This window comes from Polypterus senegalus, chromosome 4 (assembly GCF_016835505.1).
Source record: "Polypterus senegalus isolate Bchr_013 chromosome 4, ASM1683550v1, whole genome shotgun sequence".
Lineage (NCBI taxonomy): Eukaryota > Metazoa > Chordata > Cladistia > Polypteriformes > Polypteridae > Polypterus > Polypterus senegalus.
In genome coordinates, this window is record NC_053157.1 from 252,685,364 (window position 1) to 252,706,215 (window position 20,852).

The 20,852-nt window shown below is 43.3% G+C and overlaps 2 protein-coding genes across 5 annotated transcripts in view; both read left to right on the plus strand.

Moving 5' to 3' along the window:
• LOC120528485 (zinc finger and SCAN domain-containing protein 2-like) overlaps positions 1–20,852 on the plus strand; it is a 422,905-nt gene that overhangs the window by 393,297 nt on the left and 8,756 nt on the right. For all 4 annotated transcript variants that reach the window (XM_039752663.1, XM_039752662.1, XM_039752664.1 and 1 more), the window contains exon 2: positions 17,991–18,535. In XM_039752663.1, the coding sequence (XP_039608597.1) occupies positions 18,121–18,535 (415 nt within the window). In that variant the 5' untranslated portion in view covers positions 17,991–18,120. The remainder of the gene's footprint in view (positions 1–17,990; positions 18,536–20,852) is intronic.
• The window catches only part of LOC120528477 (zinc finger protein 502-like), a 691,287-nt gene that overhangs the window by 350,498 nt on the left and 319,937 nt on the right, over positions 1–20,852 (plus strand). The gene's annotated exons all lie outside the window — the stretch shown is intronic.

The following is a 20,852-nucleotide window of genomic DNA, read 5'->3' on the forward strand; positions in this document are numbered from 1 at the left end:
CGTCCTGGGGCCTCATGCATAGCGCCATGCATAGAATTCACACTAAAACATGCGGTACGGACAAAAGCAGAAATGTGAGTACACAGAAAGAAATTCAGATGCATAAATCCGCTCCATAAATCCCGGTCAGCATGAAAAGTAACACACGTGCACGCGCCTGCTGTCCCGCCCCAACTCCTCCCAGAATTACGCCTCTTTGAATATGCAAATCAATATAAATAGCCCTTGAGCTCAGCGTTCTGTGAAAAGACAATGGGAAAAGCATGGGGGAAAATAGAAGAATTTCAGCGAATACCAAGTGGAGGGAAAGAAAAGCATACTATTTGTTAGTTTAAACAATGGTATAAACAACAAAAGGAAGATGATCGAATGACATAGAGTGACAGACAAACTCAAAGCTCAAATTCACAAAGTCGCACGGTGCCCGAAATAAAACAGAAGTTGTCAGATATCAAAGTCGCTGTGAAAAGGAGAGTCATAGCCCACCATCTGAGTGTCATGTGAAAGCTTATTAGGGTACAAAGAAAAGAAAAAAAATAGGGATACAGTAAGATAAAAAAGCATGAAATTTCCACTTTAATCACGTAGTTTATTTTGTCATTAAAGCAGAACATCATAAATTTCATCTTAAAATCGTTTAATTTACTAGTTTCTCAAATTCCATCGTAATTAAAGTAGCACATTAAATGCTTTTTTGTATTTGATCTTCTATGTGCTCTATGTGTGTGAATCACAACGGGCTTTCTCGTCCTCCGACAGGACACAGAATCCATTACATTCGTGATATTACAGCCCTCTGAATAATTTAAATGCTGAGATGTATACTTGATATCATTTTCATGATGATAGGAAGCTGTACATCTGAGGCTTCATCTACTGCATATCTTAAAATAATTACAAAGCAAAAGTGAGCTCATCTGGAAGACATTAAATCAGGGAATTATATAGAAATAAAGAAAGAGAGACCCACTTTTAAGGGGTTGTTGCATCTGAGGAGACGCCTGCTCTTCTGCTCAGGGTTGAAGTAGTTTATTAACTACAGAGAACAAAACTATTGGGTTCTCATGGCCACTTTCTATTATTCTGCCATAATGTGCATTCCTGGCTGCAGTGATTGCTTCTTTGTAACCCCTTTGATAGTCAGAGAAAGCCTGGACGTGCACAGTGAGGCCAGACTTACGTGACATTCTCTCAAAGAAAATAAATTTGACATTTACAGGTAAGAGGAGAGAGAGATAGTGAGACAGTGAAAAGCACTGCTTTATGGTCAGAGAAGCCCAGATCAGTGCTGTAAGTGTTGGCAACAGATAGTCCAGAAGTGAAGGTCAGGTCCAGAATATGACCACCAGAGTGGGTGGGAAACTCAACATGTTGTGTCAGGTCAACACAGTCCAGTAAGGATAGGAATTAATTTCTCAGTTTACATGTAGTAATGTCAATATGGATGTTGAAATCACCAAGAAGAATAACTCTCTGGGAAAAGGAACTTAAGTGGGTTAATAATTCATTCAGATCAGATAAAAAAGATGCATTGTATTTCGGGGGACGATAGACAACAATAAGTGAGACAGGACCAGATTTTGTTATTAGCTTAAGAGCCAGACACCCAATAGACAATGGACCGTCAGTGGAGATTCTTTTGATGTAAGCAGCAATTCTATTGAATCAAAAGTGGCCTGCTGATTTGGTCATCTGAGTGACCCATGGAACTGAAATTGCACGGGTCTTGGATCAACAATAATAAGGAGATTTAAGATCACAAAGTTTGAACACTCTGCTGGATCAGGACTTTGACTGGCTATTTCTACATAAATATAAGTGAGCAGAAATGGTTCTCATGTCGTTTTTAATGCTCATTTCCAGCTCTATAGTTTGTGAAAATACTATGCTGTCCCCAAAATGAAAAAATGACCACATTATGAGTGATTATAATATTACAATATTTTAATAACATTTTATTAATTTTATTAAAATCAAATAACATTCCATGCAAGCAAATCAAATTTAATAAAACTAGGTTTAAGACAAGTCGACCCCTACCTATGAGAAATAGCTTGGTCAGCAGAGTAAAACTTCACCAAAATCACACAGGAAGTGCCGCAATATGCTTTAACAGGCCCTGCCTCTTGACAGCCCACCAGCCTTGACTCTTTAAGAAGACAAGGAAAAACTCCTAAAAAAAACATGTAGGGAAAAATGGAAGAAACCTTGGGAAAGGCAGTTCAAAGAGTCAAAAGAATGGGGTCAATACAATACAATACACAGAGCAGAACAAATCCTCAATACAACATAAAAATAAAAATGTTAGGAGTACGGAGCAGAATTTAACAGTAGATGATATCCCATAATAAGATTTGGATATTTTTAGAGTCCTGGAGACCTCATCCATCAAGCTGCCTCCCCCATTTGGCCATTCCACGGCTAAAACAGTGCTGGGCCAGCCAATCCAATGAAAGGACCCCTCTTTCCCATGATTCCTGCGATCCTCCAACAGTAATGACTTTACCATAGGCAGGCAAACAACTTGGCAGGTGGGCCGTGGCACCAAGTGCCACATTTGAGTACCGAAGACAGAAACAGAATAGGTGAGAGTTAATATTCAATTATAACAATCATGTTACTTATGTTTTAGTGCTAATGACTAACAACAGAGATGCAGTCTGTACAGTTAATCAGCAGCTCTAGTCAGGGTGTGCTAAACTGAAGTAGTGAGTCTTCAAACAGGATTTGAAAGCTGAGACCGAAGGGGCATCTCTTATAGAAGCAGGCAGACCAGTCCACAGTTTAGGGGGTCCTGTAAGTAAAAGCTCGACCTCCCACTGTTATTTTATTAATCCTTGGAATCCTAAGCAGACCGGCATCTTGAGATCTTAATGTGCGCTCAGCTTTGTAAGTCATGTGTGGACGTTGACCCGGACACAGACAGGCGGACATGTTGTTTTCACACCACCACACGTTTATTATACAAAACTATTTACAACAATATTGGTCACTCAGACCCAGTTCAATAAAGTCAGTGTACAAGCCCCAAAGTCACAGTCCTGGCCACAATGCCTTTCTTCGGGCCGCCTCCACAGCTCTCCTGAGCTTTCGTCCTTCCTCCTCCCGACTCCAGCCTCGAATGAATGGAGACGGCCCCTTTTATTCACTACCCGGTTGAGCACCAGGTGTTCCCGGCATTCCTCCCTTGGCCACGTCCCAGCGTGGCAAAAGTGCCGGCAGTCCTCCCGGCAGATCTCCGGTTAACGTCCAAAGTCATCTCCCCAGCACTTCCTGGTGTGGCGGAAGTGCTGGGGTAACAGGTCCCCAAGGCATTGGGGCGCCTCCTGGCGGTGACCATGGGCCCCTACAGGGTGGAGCTTCCATGCCCTGTACCCGTGGCCCCCAGAGCAACCCGGAAGGCAACCCCCACGTGATCCAGGGTCGGGCACAGACACACATCCGGTCCCTGATGACGTCCCGGCCGGGTCATGGCCCCTTGCATCCCTGACACATGATAAGTTCAGACAAGTAAGTCGGACCTTGGCCATTTAATGCTTTATATGTTAAAAGGATCTTCATCCTCCGATGAAGAAGAAAAACCTTGGACGATGTTTTCCCTTGCCTGGACGCGGGTCACCGGGGCCCCCCTCTGGAGCCAGGCTCCATGAGGCTCGGCCAGGCACAGCCCGAAGACGTAACGTGGGTCCTCCTCCCCATGGGCTCACCACCTATGGGAGAGGCCAAGGAGGTTGGGTGCAGTGTGAGTTGGGTGGTGGCGAGGCGGGACCTTGGCGGTCTGATCCTCGGCTACAGAAACTGGCTCTTGGGGCGTGGAATGTCACCTCTCTGAAGGGAAGGAGCCTGAGCTAGTGCGCGAGGTCGAGAGGTTCCGGCTAGATATAGTCGGACTCACCTCGACGCACAGCTTGGACTCTGGAACCAATCTCCTTGAGAGGGGCTGGACTCTCTACCACTCTGGAGTTGCCCCGGTGAGAGCGCGAGCAGGTGTGGGCATACTTATTGCCCCCCGACTTGGAGCCTGTGCATTGGGGTTTACCCCGGTGGACAAGAGGGTGGCCTCCCTCCGCCGGGTGGGGAAGGGTCCTGACTGTTGTTTGTGCGTATCGCCGAACAGCAGTTTGGAGTATCCACCCTTTTTGGAGTCTCTGGAGGGGTGCTAGAGGGCATACCTTCTGGGGATTCCCTCATTTTGCTGGGAGACTTCAATGCTCACGTGGGCAATGACAGTGAGACCTGGAAGGGCGTGATTGGGAGAAATGGCCCCGATCTGAACCCGAGTGTGTTTTGTTATTGGACTTCTGTGCTCGTCACGGATTGTCCATAACGAACACCATGTTCAAGCATAAGGGTGTTCATATGTGCACTTGGCACCAGGACACCCTAGGCCTCAGGTCGATGATCGACTTTGTGGTCGGTCGCCGGACTTGCGCCATATGTCTTGGACACTCGGGTGAAGAGAGGGGGGAGCTGTCAACTGATCACCACCTGGTGGTGAGTTGGCTTCGATGGTGGGGAAGATGCGGTCAGACCTGGTAGGCCCAAGCGTGTTGTGAGGGTCTGCTGGGAGCGGCTGGCAGAGTCCCCTGTCAGAAGTAGCTTCAACTCCCACCTCGGCAGAACTTCAACCCGCCCCGAGGGAGGTGGGGACATTGAGTCGAATGGGCCATGTTCCGTGCCTCTATTGTTGAGGCGGCTGACCGGAGCTGTGGCGCAAGGTGGTGGTGCCTGTCGTGGCGGCAATCCCCAACCCGTTGGTGGACACGGCGGTGAGGGATGCCGTCAAGCTGAAGAAGGAGTCCTATAGGACTTTTTTGTCCTGTGGGTCTCTGGAGGCAGCTGATAGGTACCGGCAGGCCAAGCGGAAGCGGCTTCGGTTGTTGCTGAGGCAAAACTTCGGGCATGGGAGGAGTTTGAGAGGCCATGGAGAGCGACTTTGGACGGCTTCGAGGAGATTCTGGTCCACCGTCCGGCGTCTCAGGAGGGGAAGCAGTGCAGTGTCAACACCGTATATGGTGGGGATGGTGCGCTGCTGACCTCACTTCGGGCGTTAGGGTGGGTGGGGGTACTTCAAGACCTCCTCAATCCCACTAACATGCCTTCCAATGAGGAAGCAGAGCCTGGGGACTCTGAGGTGGGCTCTCCCATCTCTGGGACTGAAGTCACCGAGGTGGTCAAAAACTCCTTGGTGGCAGGGCCCGGGGTGGATGAGATACCGAGTTCCTTAAGGCTCTGGATGTTGTAGGACTGTCTTGGTTGACACGTCTCTGCAACATCGCATGGACATCGGGACAGTGCCTCTGGATTGGCAGACCGGGGTGGTGGTCCCCTCTTTAAAAGGGGACGGAGGGTGTGTTCCAACTATAGAGGGATCACACTCCTCAGCCTCCCTGGAAAAGTCTATTCGGGGTTCTGGAGAGGAGGGTCCGTCGGATAGTGAACCTCGGATTCAGGAGGAACAGTGTGGTTTTGTCCTGGTCGCGGAACAGTGGACCAGCTCTTCACCCTTAGCAGAGTCCTGGAGGGTGCATGGGAGTTTGCCCACCGGTCTACATGTGTTTTGTGGACTTGGAAAAGGCATTCGACCGTGTCCCTCGGGAATCCTGTGGGGGTGCTCGGGAGTATGGGGTACGGACCCCTGATAAGAGCTGTTCGGTCCTGTACAACCGGTGTCAGAGCTTGGTCCGCATTGCGGCAGTAAGTCGAGCCCGTTTCCAGTGAGAGTTGGACTCCGCCAGGGCTGCCCTTTGTCACCGATTCTGTTCATAACTTTTATGGACAGAATTTCTAGCGCAACCAGGGTGTTGAAGGGGTCGGTTTGGTGGACTCAGGATTGGGTCACTGCTTTTGCAGATGATGTTGTCCTGTTTGCTTCATCAGGCCGTGATCTTCAGCTCTCTCTGGATCGGTTCGCAGCTGAGTGTGAAGCGGCTGGGATGAGAATCAGCACCTCCAAATCCGAGAGCATGGTCCTCAGCCGGAAAAGGGTGGAGTGCCCTCTCAGGGTTGGGGGAGAGATCCTGCCCCAAGTGGAGGAGTTCAAGTATCTGGGGTCTTGTTCACGAGTGAGGGAAGAATGGGCGTGAGATCGACAGGCGGATCGGTGCGGCATCCGCAGTGATGCGGGCTCTGCATCGGTCTGTCGTGGTGAAAAAGGAGCTGAGCCGTAAGGCAAAGCTCTCAATTTACCAGTCGATCTACGCTCCTACCCTCACCTATGGTCATGAGCTATGGGTAGTGACGAAAGAGCGAGATCGCGAATACAAGCGGCTGAAATGAGTTTCCTCCGCAGGGTGTCTGGGCTTTCCCTTTAAGATAGGGTGAGAAGCTCAGTCATCCGGGAGGGGCTCAGAGTAGAGCCGCTGCTCCTCCGCATCGAGAGGAGTCAGATGAGGTGGCTCGGGCATCTGATCAGGATGCCTCCTGGACGCCTCCCTGGTGAGGTGTTCGGGCACGTCCAACCGGGAGGAGGCCCGGGGAAGACCCAGGACACGCTGGAGGGACTATGTCTCCCGGCTGGCCCGGGAAGCTTTGGGATTCTCCGGAAGAGCTGGAAGAAGTGGCCGGGGAGAGGGAAGTCTGGGCCTCTCTGCTTAAGCTGCTGCCCCCGCGACCCGACCTCGGATAAGCGGAAGAGGATGGATGGATGGATGGATGGATATGTTAAAAGGAGGATTTTGAAATCTGCCCTAAACTTAACCGGGTGCCAGTGTAAAGATTTAAGAACTGGAGTTATGTGTTCATATTTTCTTGTTCTTGTAATAATTTTTGCAGCCGCATTTTGGATTAACTGGAGGCTGTATAGAGAACAGTTTGAACAGCCAGTGAACACCGCATTGCAGTAGTCAATCCTACTAGAGATAAATGCATGAATTAATTTCTCAGAATCCTGTTTATATAGAAAGTGCCTTAATTTCCTAACATTTTTAAGATGGAAGAAACATGATTTGGATGACTTTGTAATATGTGCTTTAAATGACATGCTACAGTCAAAGATAACTCCTAGATTGCGGGCTGATTCAGTAAAATTAATAGGGATTCCAACTGAGTTAAATGATGACAACATTTTGCTGTGATCAGCGTCATTCCCTCCAACAATTAACATCTCTGTTTTATCTGTATTTAAAGACAAGTAGTTCTCATTCATCCATTCCTTTAATTCACTAACACACCTAATTAAAGACAACATCGGAGATACTTCATTTGATTTAAATGAAAGGTATAACTGGGTGTCATCTGCATACAAGTGAAAATTAACATTATGTTTCCTAATGAGAGATCCCAGTGGAAGCATGTAAAGTGAAAACAGTAAAGGTCCCAGTACTGAGGCCTGCGGGACACCATATTGAACTTCTGTGTATAATGATGGAGTCCTGTCAGCACATTTCTGTACATACTGGAATCAATGTGATAAATAAGAACTGAACCAAGCGAGCACGGGGCCTGTAAGCCCAACATCATTTTCTAGCCTGTGCAGTAAAATAGAATGGTCAATGGTGTCAAATGCTGCACTTAAGTCTAACAACATAATTACAGTGGAATTTCCTTCATCAGAGGATATCAGAATGTCATTTACAACCCGCATTAGTGCCGTTTCTGTACTATGACCAGTGCGAAAACCAGACTGGAATTTCTGAAATAAATTGTAACGCGTAAGGTGTGACTGAAGCTGACTGGCGACTACGTTTTCTAGTATTTTAGAGAGAAATGGTAAATTTGAAATAGGCCTATAGTTATTTAGTATGTGTGGGTCTAGGTCTGACTTTTTAAGTAAAGGTTTAATGACTGACACTTATAGTACATCAGGTACGGTGCCATGCAGTAATAAACTATTGATAACGGTTAGAATAGGCGCTGCAAGAACGTGCATTGCACTTTTTACTAGTTTTGTTGGCACTGGATCTAGGGAACAAGTAGTGGGCTTCATTTTAGAAATTAAAGTTCAGAGTCACTGCTCAGTTACAGGATTAAAATTACTAAAGTGCTGAATGCAATTTGAGACAGGGTCTGCTAAGCTAGTATTTGGTTTGTACTCTGATATTGAGATCTGGGATCTTATATTTTTCATTTTCTCATTGAAGACGTTCATAAAGTCTGTACTGCTAATATCTGTTGGTATTTTGCACTGTTGATCTGAATTCCCATTTGTTAATTTAGCCACTGTTCTAAACAGTACCTGAGGATTTTTATTATTGCTATCTATTATTGTAGAATAGTATTCTGAGCTGTGAGTGCGTTGGCAAGGGCAGGACTAAATCAAATGTAATTAAGTAGTGATCAGAAATAAGTTAATTTAATGGAGTAATATTTACATTTTGAATTTCAACTTTTTAAGTTATAATTAAATCTAATGTGTGGTTATGATTATGAGTTGGACCTTTGACAATCTGACAAAATCCTACTGAATTTAACAAATAAGTAAAACATTTGCTAAAAGTGTCAGTTTCCACATCAATGTGTACATTAAAATCTCCCATCAGAACTACGTGATCATAATTTATAGCCAAACTAGCAAAATACCAGCGCTTCGCAGCGGAGAAGTAGTGTGTTAAAGAAGTAATGAAAAAGAAAAGGAAACATTTTGAAAATAACATAACATGATTGTCAAAGTAATTATTTTGTGTATTTGGCCGCAGCATCACGAAGTTGTTTTCGTCTAGCTGCATCAGAAAATGTACCACGACGTCTGACACGCCTCCTTTTTAGTGTTTTCTCACAGCTTGGATTGCTGCTGTCATAATGGGTTTGAGTCTACATATTGTCAGGGATGCCAGGGGCAACGACCCGGCCGGGACGCCATGAGGGACCGGAAGAGGGTCAGAGCCCACCCTGGATCACGTGGGGGCCGCCTTCCTGGTTGCTCTGGGGCCACGGGTACAGGGCATGGAAGCTCCACCCTGTAGGGGCCCGTGGTCACCGCCAGGAGGCGCCCCAATGCCTTGAGGACTTGTTTCCCCAGCACTTCCGCCACACCAGAACCTGCTGGGGGGAAGATTTAGGACGGCACCCGGAGAGCTGCCGGGAGGACAGCCGGCACTTCTGCCATGCTGGGGCGTGGCCAGAGGAGGAATGCCGGGAACACCTGGGGCTCATCCGGGGACTGTTTAAAAGGGGCCGTCTCCATTCATTCAGCGCTGGAGTCGGGTGGAAGCAGGACGAGGCACGAGGAGAGTGTGGAGGCGGCCCGAAGAGAAGGCATATTGTGGCCAGGACTGTGTGTGTTTGGGGTTTGTGCACTATTTGGACTGAACTGGGTCTGTGTGACCATTGCTATTGTTATAAATATTGTAAATAAACGTGTGGGGGTTTGATGAACAACATGTCCGCCTGTTTGTGTCCGGGCCGCGTCCACAATATATATATACATATCTACATATACACATACATACATACATACACACACACAAATTATATATATGTGTGTGGGTGTATGTATGTATGTATGTGTGTGTATATATAGTGTGTGTATATATAATGTAGATAGGTGTGTGTATATGTGTGTGTGTATATATATATATAATATATATATATATATATATATATATATATATATTGTGAGCTGGAGGGCTGATCGCACCCCAAATAGAGACAGACGCCCCTGGGAAAACCACAAACCCTGAAACACTGACTACACATTGCTCCTTATCCTTGCACTATAACGGGTAATACAAGCCTCATGTGGTACTCTGCCGACTTATAAGCCTTGCATGGCGCCTGTCAGTTTTGGAATTGATTGTTTGCTTTTATCTCTCTCTGCTCCTAGCGAACTGTCATCTCTGACTTGTCATGGAGCACATTTAAGCTCATTTGTTTGCGGTGTCTGAATAAAAATCCTTCTTTTTTTCTACGACCTTCTGTGTCTCTGTGCAAATCTGTGACCCAAGCGTGACAAGATATATATATATATATACATACATACATACATACATACATACATACATACATACATACATACATACATACATACATACATATATATATACACACAGGTATATATATATATATATATATATATATATATATATATATACACACACAGGTATATATATATATATATACATATATATACATATACATATATGTATATATACACTCACCTAAAGGATTATTATGAACACCTGTTCAATTTCTCATTAATGCAATTATCTAATCAACCAATCACATGACAGTTGCTTCAATGCATTTAGGGGTGTGGTCCTGGTCAAGACAATCTCTTGAACTCCAAACTGAATGTCAGAATGGCAAAGAAAGGTGATTTAAGCAATTCTGAGCGTGGCATGGTTGTTGGTGCCAGACGGGCCGGTCTGAGTATTTCACAATCTGCTCAGTTACTGGGATTTTCACGCACAACCATTACTAGGGTTTACAAAGAATGGTGTGAAAAGGGAAAAACATCCAGTATGTGGCAGTCCTGTGGGCGAAAATGCCTTGTTGATGCTAGAGGTCAGAGGAGAATGGGCCGACTGATTCAAGCTGATAGAAGAGCAACTTTGACTGAAATAACCACTCGTTACAACCGAGGTATGCAGCAAAGCATTTGTGAAGCCACAACATGCACAACCTTGAGGCGGATGGGCTACAACAGCAGAAGACCCCATCGGGTACCACTCATCTCCAGTACAAATAGGAAAAAGAGGCTACAATTTGCATGAGCTCACCAAAATTGGACAGTTGAAGACTGGGAAAATGTTGCCTGGTCTGATGAGTCTCGATTTCTGTTGAGACATTCAAATGGTAGAGTCAGAATTTGGCATAAACAGAATGAGAACATGGATCCATCATGCCTTGTTACCACTGTGCAGGCTGGTGGTGGTGGTGTAATGGTGTGGGGGATGTTTTCTTGGCACACTTTAGGCCCCTTAGTGCCAATTGGGCATCGTTTAAATGCCACGGGCTACCTGAGCATTGTTTCTGACCATGTCCATCCCTTCATGACCACCATGTACCCATCCTCTGATGGCTACTTCCAGCAGGATAATGCACCATGTCACAAAGCTCGAATCATTTCAAGTTGGTTTCTTGAACATGACAATAAGTTCCCTGTACTAAAATGGCCCCCACAGTCACCAGATCTCAACCCAATAGAGCATCTTTGGGATGTGGTGGAACGGGAGGTTCGTGCCCTGGATGTGCATCTCACAAATCTTCATCAACTGCAAGATGCTATCCTATCAATATGGGCCAACATTTCTAAAGAATGCTTTCAGCACCTTGTTGAATCAATGCCACGTAGAATTAAGGCAGTTCTGAAGGCGAAAGGGGGTCAAACACCATATGCTGTTCCTAATAATCCTTTAGGTGAGTGTTTGTATGTGTCTATATGTGTGTGTATAGCTTTGGTCACTGAGTGCAAGGGAAAAATAATAAAATGTAGTCTATAAGTTATTAAACAGTAAAACATTAACATTTTAAGAAGTAAAGCTACATTGAGCATTACTGGAGTGGTTTCGGGTAAACTACATTTTAAAGACGGTGTAACACAACAGATAAGTAGTACTAACAGCAGCTGAAATGAATATAGATCATCTCTCGGTAGTAGATCCCTTTTGAAAGGCGCTACATGACGGCTGTGGCATAGAAATTACATTTTCTATGTGAACGTCCAAATTTCTGCCTCTGGTAATGTGCCTTACCGGCATTACCAGCAATTTAAGAAAATTAGTTTTGTGTCCTCTACAGTGTTAAGAGAGACAGGCTTTGGTTTGGGATAAAAGGAAAAAAGGTGTAAAGAAAGGAAACTTGCCTTTTTCTTTTATATAGTGTAGAGAGATGTGTTCGCTGAAATTATGAGCGCCTTTTCGGGACAGTCGCGGTGGGTCTTGTGTAGACTGGTGAGACGTCCCTGAAATTATTCGGCTGTGATAGCACTGTTGGTCCTCCACTCCTGTGTGTGTCTTCATAATCCGAGCTGAGGACCTCATAATCGTACACGTGCAAAAGAAAGTGCGAAGCGCCTTAATATTAGTTTGTCGCGGTGTAGAAAAGGGATCTTGTTTTTGCACTTGTCTGGGCTATAGCGCAGGGGGAGGAGGAAAACAATTAAAAGTGCTCACTTTGACTTAAGGCAGAAGCGCAGTCAGCGTCTCAAAGGCTGGCACAGCGTTGCGCGCGCGCCGGCTGCTCGAGTTTTGCAGGGCAGGAGACTCCACTTTTTGCAGACATGTTCACATGATCAAAAGTCTCCGCGCTCTTTGGAGGTCATTCATATATATATATATATATATATATATATATATATATATATATATATATATATATATATATATATATATATATACTGATATATATATATAACTGATCACCCATTGACCTCGCTCACTGAGTGCAAGGGAAAAAAATAAATTGTAGTCTATAAGCTATTAAACAGTAAAACATTAACGTTTTAAGAAGTAAAGATACACTGAGCACCAGTGGAGTGGTTTCGGGTAAGCTACATTTTAAAGATGGTATAACATAACAGGTAAGTAGTACTAACAGCAGCTAAAATGTATATGGATGATCTCTTGGTAGTAGATCTCTTTTAAAAGGCGCTACACGACGGCTGTGGTATAGAAATTACATTTTCTATGTGAACGTCCAAATTTCTGCCTGTGGTAATGTGCCTTACCGGCATTACCAGCAATTAAAAGAAAATCATTTTTGTGTCCTCTGCAGTGTTAAGAGAGAAAGGCTTTGGTTGGGGATAAAAGGAAAAAAGGTGTAAAGAAAGGAAACTTGCCATTTTCTTTAATATAGTGTAGAGAGAGGTCTTCGCTGACGATATGAGCGTCGCGGAAATTTTAACTTAGTTACAAAGTGATCAAAATTCTCATTTATTCCCTGCGTCCTCTCATTAGACTTGTATCCCGCATTAGCCGTGGGCATGACAAACGGCAGTGGCAGTCTGTCTATGAACTTAATTTAAACTTTAGGTTTACACCTTGCTTTGTTTTCAAAGTGGCTGCACTCATGAATATGCTTGTATGTGTTTGACCGATGTTGACTTACTAATTTTGGTCCTGAAGCCAGTCATTTCATCAGGTTTGGGCTGCCGACACCTTTTGTTGGTACTCGAACTGCTACTGCTAGTGCTAACAGCATACACAGTTTCTGTGCTCGCTGTAACATGTTTTGCATTTAGATGGTACTGTAAGGTTGAAGTGATTGGGTGGTATGCAAACTCCTTTTTGCACAGTTTGCACAAAACCACACTTTTATCAAGGCTTCCGTCGGGTAGTGTTTTGAAACGAAATTTTCCTCCAATCAGTCATAGCAACGTGCTTTCTTCCGACTCTTACATTTTTGTAGCTCTGATGTGTGCATCTATGTAATCAGTGTACCAGGAAATCTTGCATTGACAGAAGTTCCCCTTTGCTTGGAATGCAAAGTGTGATTAAATGCGTTATTTTTTAACGCGTTATGGAGCACATGCATCGAAACTTCTCAGCTGTGCTTTTTGCTAAGAAAAGGAAACATTTTAAAAATAACGTAACACGATTGTCAATGTAACATTTTGTAAGTAGTGCCTGGAGGATTCAGAGTGTTGAGAAACTCTAGAGACAGCGTGTGTATTAACTTGTGGATTTTTCTGTGAGTATTTAGTGGCCGCATCACAAAGTTGCTTCCGCAAGACTGCGTTAGCCGCGGAGCTCAGCTCAGAGCGAAATGAGGTGAATGGGAGGGGAGATGATGACGTGACTCCCCCACCCGCCTTAACTGTCAATCCCCCCACAAACACAGTCTTTCGGAATTTGCATAAGCACAGCCATTCACCAGCAAATTTAACTTAGTTACAAAGTGATCAAAACTCTCGTTTATACCCTGCATCCTCTCATTAAACTTGTATCCCGCATTAGTCGTGGGCATGACAAACGCCAGCGGCAGCCTGTCTATGAACTTAATTTAAACTTTAGGTTTACACCTTGCTTTGTTTCCGAAGTAGCTGCACTCATGATTATGGTTGTATGTGTCACTCGGTTGCTTCTTATTGTTTTGCTGCCTTCTCAATTGTATAATGTATGTTTTCTTCAGTGCTTTTTGGAGCTCTTCCTTGTTTTCTATGTACTGCGTTGACAGTCAGTTCACGTGATTACGTGGGAGGCGTGATGATGTCACACGAAACTATGCCCCCCTACGCCCATCTAGCTCAACTCCATTACAGTATATGGAGACAAATACCTTCCAGTTATGACCATTAGGCGTAGAATTTCGAAATGAAACCTGCCCAACTTTTGTAAGTAAGCTGTAAGGAATGAGCCTGCCAAATTTCAGCCTTCTACCTACACGGGAAGTTGGAGAATTAGTGAATTAGTGATGAGTGAGTGAGTGAGTGAGTGAGTGAGTGAGTGAGTGAGTGAGTGAGTGAGTGAGTGAGTGAGTGAGTGAGTGAGTGAGTGAGGGCTTTGCCTTTTATTAGTATAGATCAGATAAAAGGTTGCTAAATTCAGTCATGAACAATGAATATGGCCTGGTGGTCTGTAGACTAGCACTATAATTGTGTTGGAATCTGTTTTAATATTTAGAATGAATACCTCGAAGGATGTAAAGCTGCCTACATTTTTAGGAGTGATTTGCATTTTGTTACAATGAATTATTCCAAGGCCTCCTCCTCGACCAGAATCTCTAGACTTATGTAGGAACGAGTATCCATCTGGTGACTCCTCAGCTAGAGGACAGTGTCACATTTACTAAGCCAGGTTTCAGTGAGAAGACACAGATCAGATTTTGTACTTAATATGATATCATTTACTAAAACAGCTTTAGTGCCAAGAGAGCGAATGTTCAATAAACAGCATTTAAAACTGCATGGTTCTTTCTGAACTGCTGATATATTTTTTGTTTTAATTTGAATTAAATTTCTATTACAGATGCCCCTGGTGGAGGGTCTTGTTTTATCCCTTGGTCTACTTATACAGCTTATTTTTTGGTTATCAATTAATTTAAGGTTTGTATCAAGACGGAATTTACTGGATGCCCCACAACAGGGATTATGGGTAACAGCTTCAGGAAAATAACAGGTGGGATAAACAACAGCCTGTGATTTAAGATCACATGACTGTGGCCTGGATGGTCCTCTAATCAGTCAACCAGGCAGTTTTGCTGCCATATTTTGAGATAATACATAAGATCCCCTCCAGTTAGGATGAAGACCATCTCTTCTGAAAAATCCAGGCTTTTCCCAAAAATCATCCCAATTGTTCACAAACACTATGCTTTTATTTGCACACCAGGTTTCTAGCCAGCAGTGAAAGGAATGCAATCTGCTATAAATCACATCCCCTCTATATAATCTTGGTAAGGGACCAGATACAATTAAATTGTGACATTTTCTTTTATTTTTGGTGCATAGAGAGATGAAGTTCCTCTTTAATACCTCAGATTGCTGTAAATAAATATCATTAGTGCCGACATGCAGCAATAAGGTAGATACTTCATCGTCAGCGACATGGTCCAATGCGGCCTCTATGCCAGAAATCTTGGCCCCTGCGAGGCTCTTAACATTAACTGCTGGTTTAACAGAGTTTGGAGTTTGGAATTCTAACATTCCGCACTATGGGATCGCCAATTATGAGCACTTTATTATTCTCAGTTTCCACAGGCGGCTGCGGAGTGCTGAGAACCTGTTCTGGGTCCGAATTGGTGACCTGGGTGCCGGGGGACTACATTTTGGATTCTTAGACCCCCGTCTTACTGTTACCCACTCGCCCAGTGGCTGAATTGGTGCTGCTGATTTTGGCCGCTCACTGACTACAGTGGGACCTGGAGAGACTGAAGCTGAATCAGACGTAGCCGAATTGTCTAAACAAACCGAGTCGATCCAATTTTCGGTTTGCCTAATCGCTATCAGATTCCTAACGTGGTCCTCCAATTCGCGTATTTTCCCGACCAACTCTAAATTAACTAAACACTTTTGGCAGGTGAAGCTATCTACACTGTCGGCCGGACAACCTGAACTGTACATACTGCAGGACACACAACATATAAACGTACACTCGATGGGCAGAGAGCAGATAGAACTTACGTTAAGTGTTGAAGTCATCTTTGCCGTTTTTACAGGTGCTTCGGCGCTTTCCGTGTTCAGCTGAATCACTAAGAGACGTTCGGGTTTAAGTTTCCACCATCCGCTGAGCGATCGACTTTAATTTTTCACTGCCGGTTATTTCTACTGGTCAGCTGCCGGCTTTACGTCAGATGAACTTGCTCAGGTGCTTGCGAAGGTCTACATGCCTGTTGGAGATGCCGCTGCTCTGTGCTTCCGCTCGCTTAAAATATGTAGATAAGTATAAAAATAAATACAGTAGAATTAAAACAAGAGGTGAGAGACTCTGCTTTCTCAATTTAAATGCTTATTCTAACATTTTATTGCTCAGATCCTGCCAAGTTTTCAAAAAGTTCTCCATTGATCCTCGAAGTGAGAATTTGATTTTTTCCAATTTCAAATAATATAAAACATCAGTTACCCACTAACTTAATAGAGGAGAGTTAGGATTCTTCCAGTTGACCAAGATAAGTCTATGTGCCAATAGTGTAGTAAAGGCAATGACAGATTGTTTGTCCTTCTCTACTTTAAGCCCCTCTGTGAGCCCACCTAACACAGCTGTTAATGGCTTAGGGGGGATTGTGACACCAAGTCTGTCTGAAAGGCATTTAAAGATTTTGGTCCAGAATGACGTTAATTTGGCGCAGGCGTAAACATGTGACCCAGTGAGGCTGAAACTTGATTGTGACATTCACAGTTTGGGTCTTGGCCTGGAAACCTTTTTGGATAATTTTTAAATGAGAGAGATGAACTCAATAGGTAATTTTAATTAATTGTATGCTTTGCACATATGGAGCTTGAGTGAATTCTATGCATTTCTGCCATTCACTATGTTTCTGAGATGTTGAGTTACAGATCCTTTTCCCACAGTCCTCTGGGATCTTTAAAAGGAGACTTATTGATATTTTTTTCCAGCATAGAGGGAGGTGGGAGGTGAGAAAAAAAGTAAAACCCCTGTATTTTAAAATTTGCTAATTTTTCACTAAAGCTACCTTAAAATGTCATGAACATCTCCAGAAAATTACTTTTTTGTTAAAATCTGTGATGATGAGGTTCAAATTTCTCTGCTCCAAATCGATGATATAATCCACCATAGAAACTGCACTCGTCCTTTTAACTCTGTAAAATCTGAATATCCTCATAGGTTACGATCCTTTTTCTCCTTTAAACACAACATCAAGCCTTTCTATCAGAATAGACGCACCTTCATCTTTGTTCAGGTCTTCTGCTCAAATTGACATCTCAATGCTGTCCCTGTAAGCGACAGTCCAACCCCAAGAGCGTGTTTTTTATTTCTAAGCTCAGTAACCCGTGTCCATATTAAATCTTCATTTTTCAGCTATCGTATTTCTTTCTCATGTCAAATGCTGGCAGGATTCTATAATTAGCAGCCATCCTCTACTATGAATGTTAAACTTAAATAAAAACACAACACCTTTGATGTTAGCCACACACTTTTTATTCTTCTCTCCTATAAAACACACCATCATGAGTATCCTCCTACAAACCCACTCTCCTCTAACCCTGAATGTCCTGCTCGCAGTTGGGATGCAGTCCTGTAGTCCTACAAATAGGAGCACATATATAAGATATAAAATATAACAACTTAACAGAATGAAGCTCCTGATGTGCGGTTCAAGTCCAGCGAGGATATCCAACAAAGCCCTAAATATGACGTCTTTAATAGACCTGCCATTGCTGTGTCCAAACATGATGGTGCCGTGTAGATAAAGTGTTGTCATATCTACATGGTGGCACTGAAATGTATGCAAATCCCCTTTAATGAAGGTCTGCAGTGCACTTTGATCTCATCTGAATTGTTTGATTTGTAATTTTAAACAGTGAGGCAGAGGAGGAAATCAAGACAAATGTGTCTTTGACCCAAACCTTATGGAGGGCACTGTGACCCTGAAGTGTGCTCATTATTTTTACTGACTTTATGAAGTTAATTCTCACACTTTTATTTTCACAGGTCTTTCCCATTTCACATGGCCATACACTGAGGTGTCTAATGGCCTCCAGCTCAGGGCTGTCCATGTGAGAAGAGAATCTGAGAAGAGAAGGGCAGACACTTAAAGAGAGAGAAGAGTTTCTCACAGAGCATGGCCTCTGCCAAAGAAGATGGTGTGGATGAAAGAACAGTGGACATTAAAGAAGAGGACTGTGAGCGGCTCACACCAGAGGATGTGCGTGTGAAGCTGGAGGATCACGAAGAAAGAATTTCAGTTTTTAAAGCGGAGGAGGAGTGCAAGGGGGTGACTGTTGCCATTAAAGCTGAGGATTTGAATGATTTCTCAGGTGGTCTTGAACTTCAAAAGCATGAAACTGAGGATATTTTCAAGCAAGATGCCTGTGAAGAATCTCCATCCAGTTTACAGCCCTGGTCCACTAATTCGGGACGACTGGCTACACAGGAGAATTCTGCAGAGCTGAAATCAGAGTTATCAGAGTCTGAAGAGAAAATCACTGAGGAAAATGGGAGAGAAGGAGAAGAGTCACCTGGGAGTGTTGGAATAAGTGAGTAATGTGATTAAATATTAAAGAAAGAGAGCATTTATAAATTCTAATGGTGGGTGATTTGATGTTTTTAGAAGATTGAAATGAGAGTTGAAAACATGATTAATTGAACTTGGATAAAGACCACCTGCTCAGGTGTGTGATATCAAGTAATAGGTTGTCTAGTAAATGATAAATTAGAAAAACTTGGTGAATAAGGAAAAATCAAAAATGTTGAGCGCATGACTTGAACATCATGAAGCTTTGACTGAAGCTGTGACGTATGTTAGGCCAGCAGCGCGTTCAGTGAGAATATCAAAAGTCATATTTTGTTAAAGGCTTGTATATTTCTTAAATTGAATGACAGTTAAGGAAGAAATGTCCACAAAAATAAATAAATAAATAAATAAATAAATAAATAAATAAATAAATAAGAATCAAATCCTCTCCCCTGTGCACTAAATAAGAGGGAATTTGCTCAAGCCAGTGCTCACCTAATATGTGCCTCATCTTTCTAATGTTAACCTTGTGAACTTTGACGTTAACAGTGACAAGAGCTACCTGTACAAGCCATGATGACTTTCAGGGGGTCTCAGGGTCTTCTTCCAGCATCTTGTGTTCTGCTCTCAGCCTGAACTTCCTGGGGCAGCATAGCCTGGACAAGTTGGCAGTGGTGTGAAATCTTCACTTGGAGATGATCTTGGGCCCTTCTGTCTCCCACAGTCACATCGGGTCAATTTGTAGTCACCACTCCACTTCACCTGCATGTTTTTGGGGATGAGAGGAAGAACCAGAATAACCAGAAACGTCATTCAGAGTCACTGTGTAGAACAACTGTGGGCAGGATTTGACGCCAGGACACCTGAACAATAAAGCAGCTGTGCTAAACACTGTGCCCCACTGACACAGGCGGATATATTTGTATGTTCAATTTTAGTCCAGATTAGGTTCTAGAGGATGTAAATATCATCACATACATTACAATTACGAAGAGAAAACCCAAATTCAGACACATTATTGGGTAAGAAGGCTCTTATCGGAGTCTTTAGAGCTGATATTGCTCACCCATTCCAATTCAGTAGGATGTGCTGATATCAATAATAATAATACTGATTGTCTATTTTTTTTCTTCATAATAATAAATGTATTTTTAGCCATTCATGAACTTCACATTCCATAATAAAGTGCTACTGCATACAGCATACACAGAGAACATTTACCCATAATGCACACATAATGGAAGAAAACAAAAGACATGTCTTAATCATACTTCACATTTCTAATAAAATAAAATGTTCAAATAGATATTTGTAGACGTCGACTCTGACAAGAAGAAAACAAAACAGTTTTGGTGAACGCTTATCTAAGAATATAAGCATCTCTGTATGTTCTGAGGACAGTCTGGTCCTCCTGTCATCCACGACGTGTGCTGCTGTACTGAACAGACCCTCGCTGTCCCACCTCGTATATGGAGGGCACAGGTAGGACAACGACTTTTATTGGTCCTCCAGAAAGCCAGTGGCCCAGCATCTCTTGTGGTATGAGTTTCACAGAGATAAAGATTCACCTCTGATGCTGCGGACTCAAATATCATTTTTATCTTTATTGACAATTTCTTCATGCATTCTGCAGTTCTGTTGGCGGGGAGTTTCTTTGGATCTCTCGCCTGTCGTCTGTCTCTCCGAGTTTGTCTGTATGGTCGAGACATCAGCACTAAGCAGTTTATGTGTTTGAGATTTGCAATCATCTGTGAAATACGTGTCCTTGTACCATTGTTTAATTTGGGGATAAAAATCATTATGATAATAATGTCTGTTACAGAATTCAGAACTGTATAGTGGCTATTCGCACTCAATGCTTATTATGCGTAATTAGTATTATTTTATTTAGATCTAAAAACTAGGCTCATACCATTCTACCCAACCAGCAAATAAGAGGACTGATGACAATTTCTAACTAATCGACGTCCACTTGATAGCAATTTATATTTATGTACCAGCTCAGTAAAACTCTTCATCCCTTTCCTTCAATCTACCAACACATTCACTGAAAGGCTAATCAAAGGGATTTTAGTCAAAACATCTTATGCCTGGTAAATTAATTATACAAATAAATCAGTCAACTAACACTTACTGGTGGATGGAATCTTGGATCTAAATGATCTAGAAGGTGACATCTTCCAGGACTGAAAGTGGCTGGTTGTCCAGGCTTAGGAATTCCACTGTTTTTGCTGTCACAGTAAGTCTTTGGTGTTCTTGCTGTCAGTATTATAAGGTTGAGTTTTCTAAGTGCTGCCATTATTGGAGGCCGAGTGAGAGTAGGCGACTGAGGTAGACTA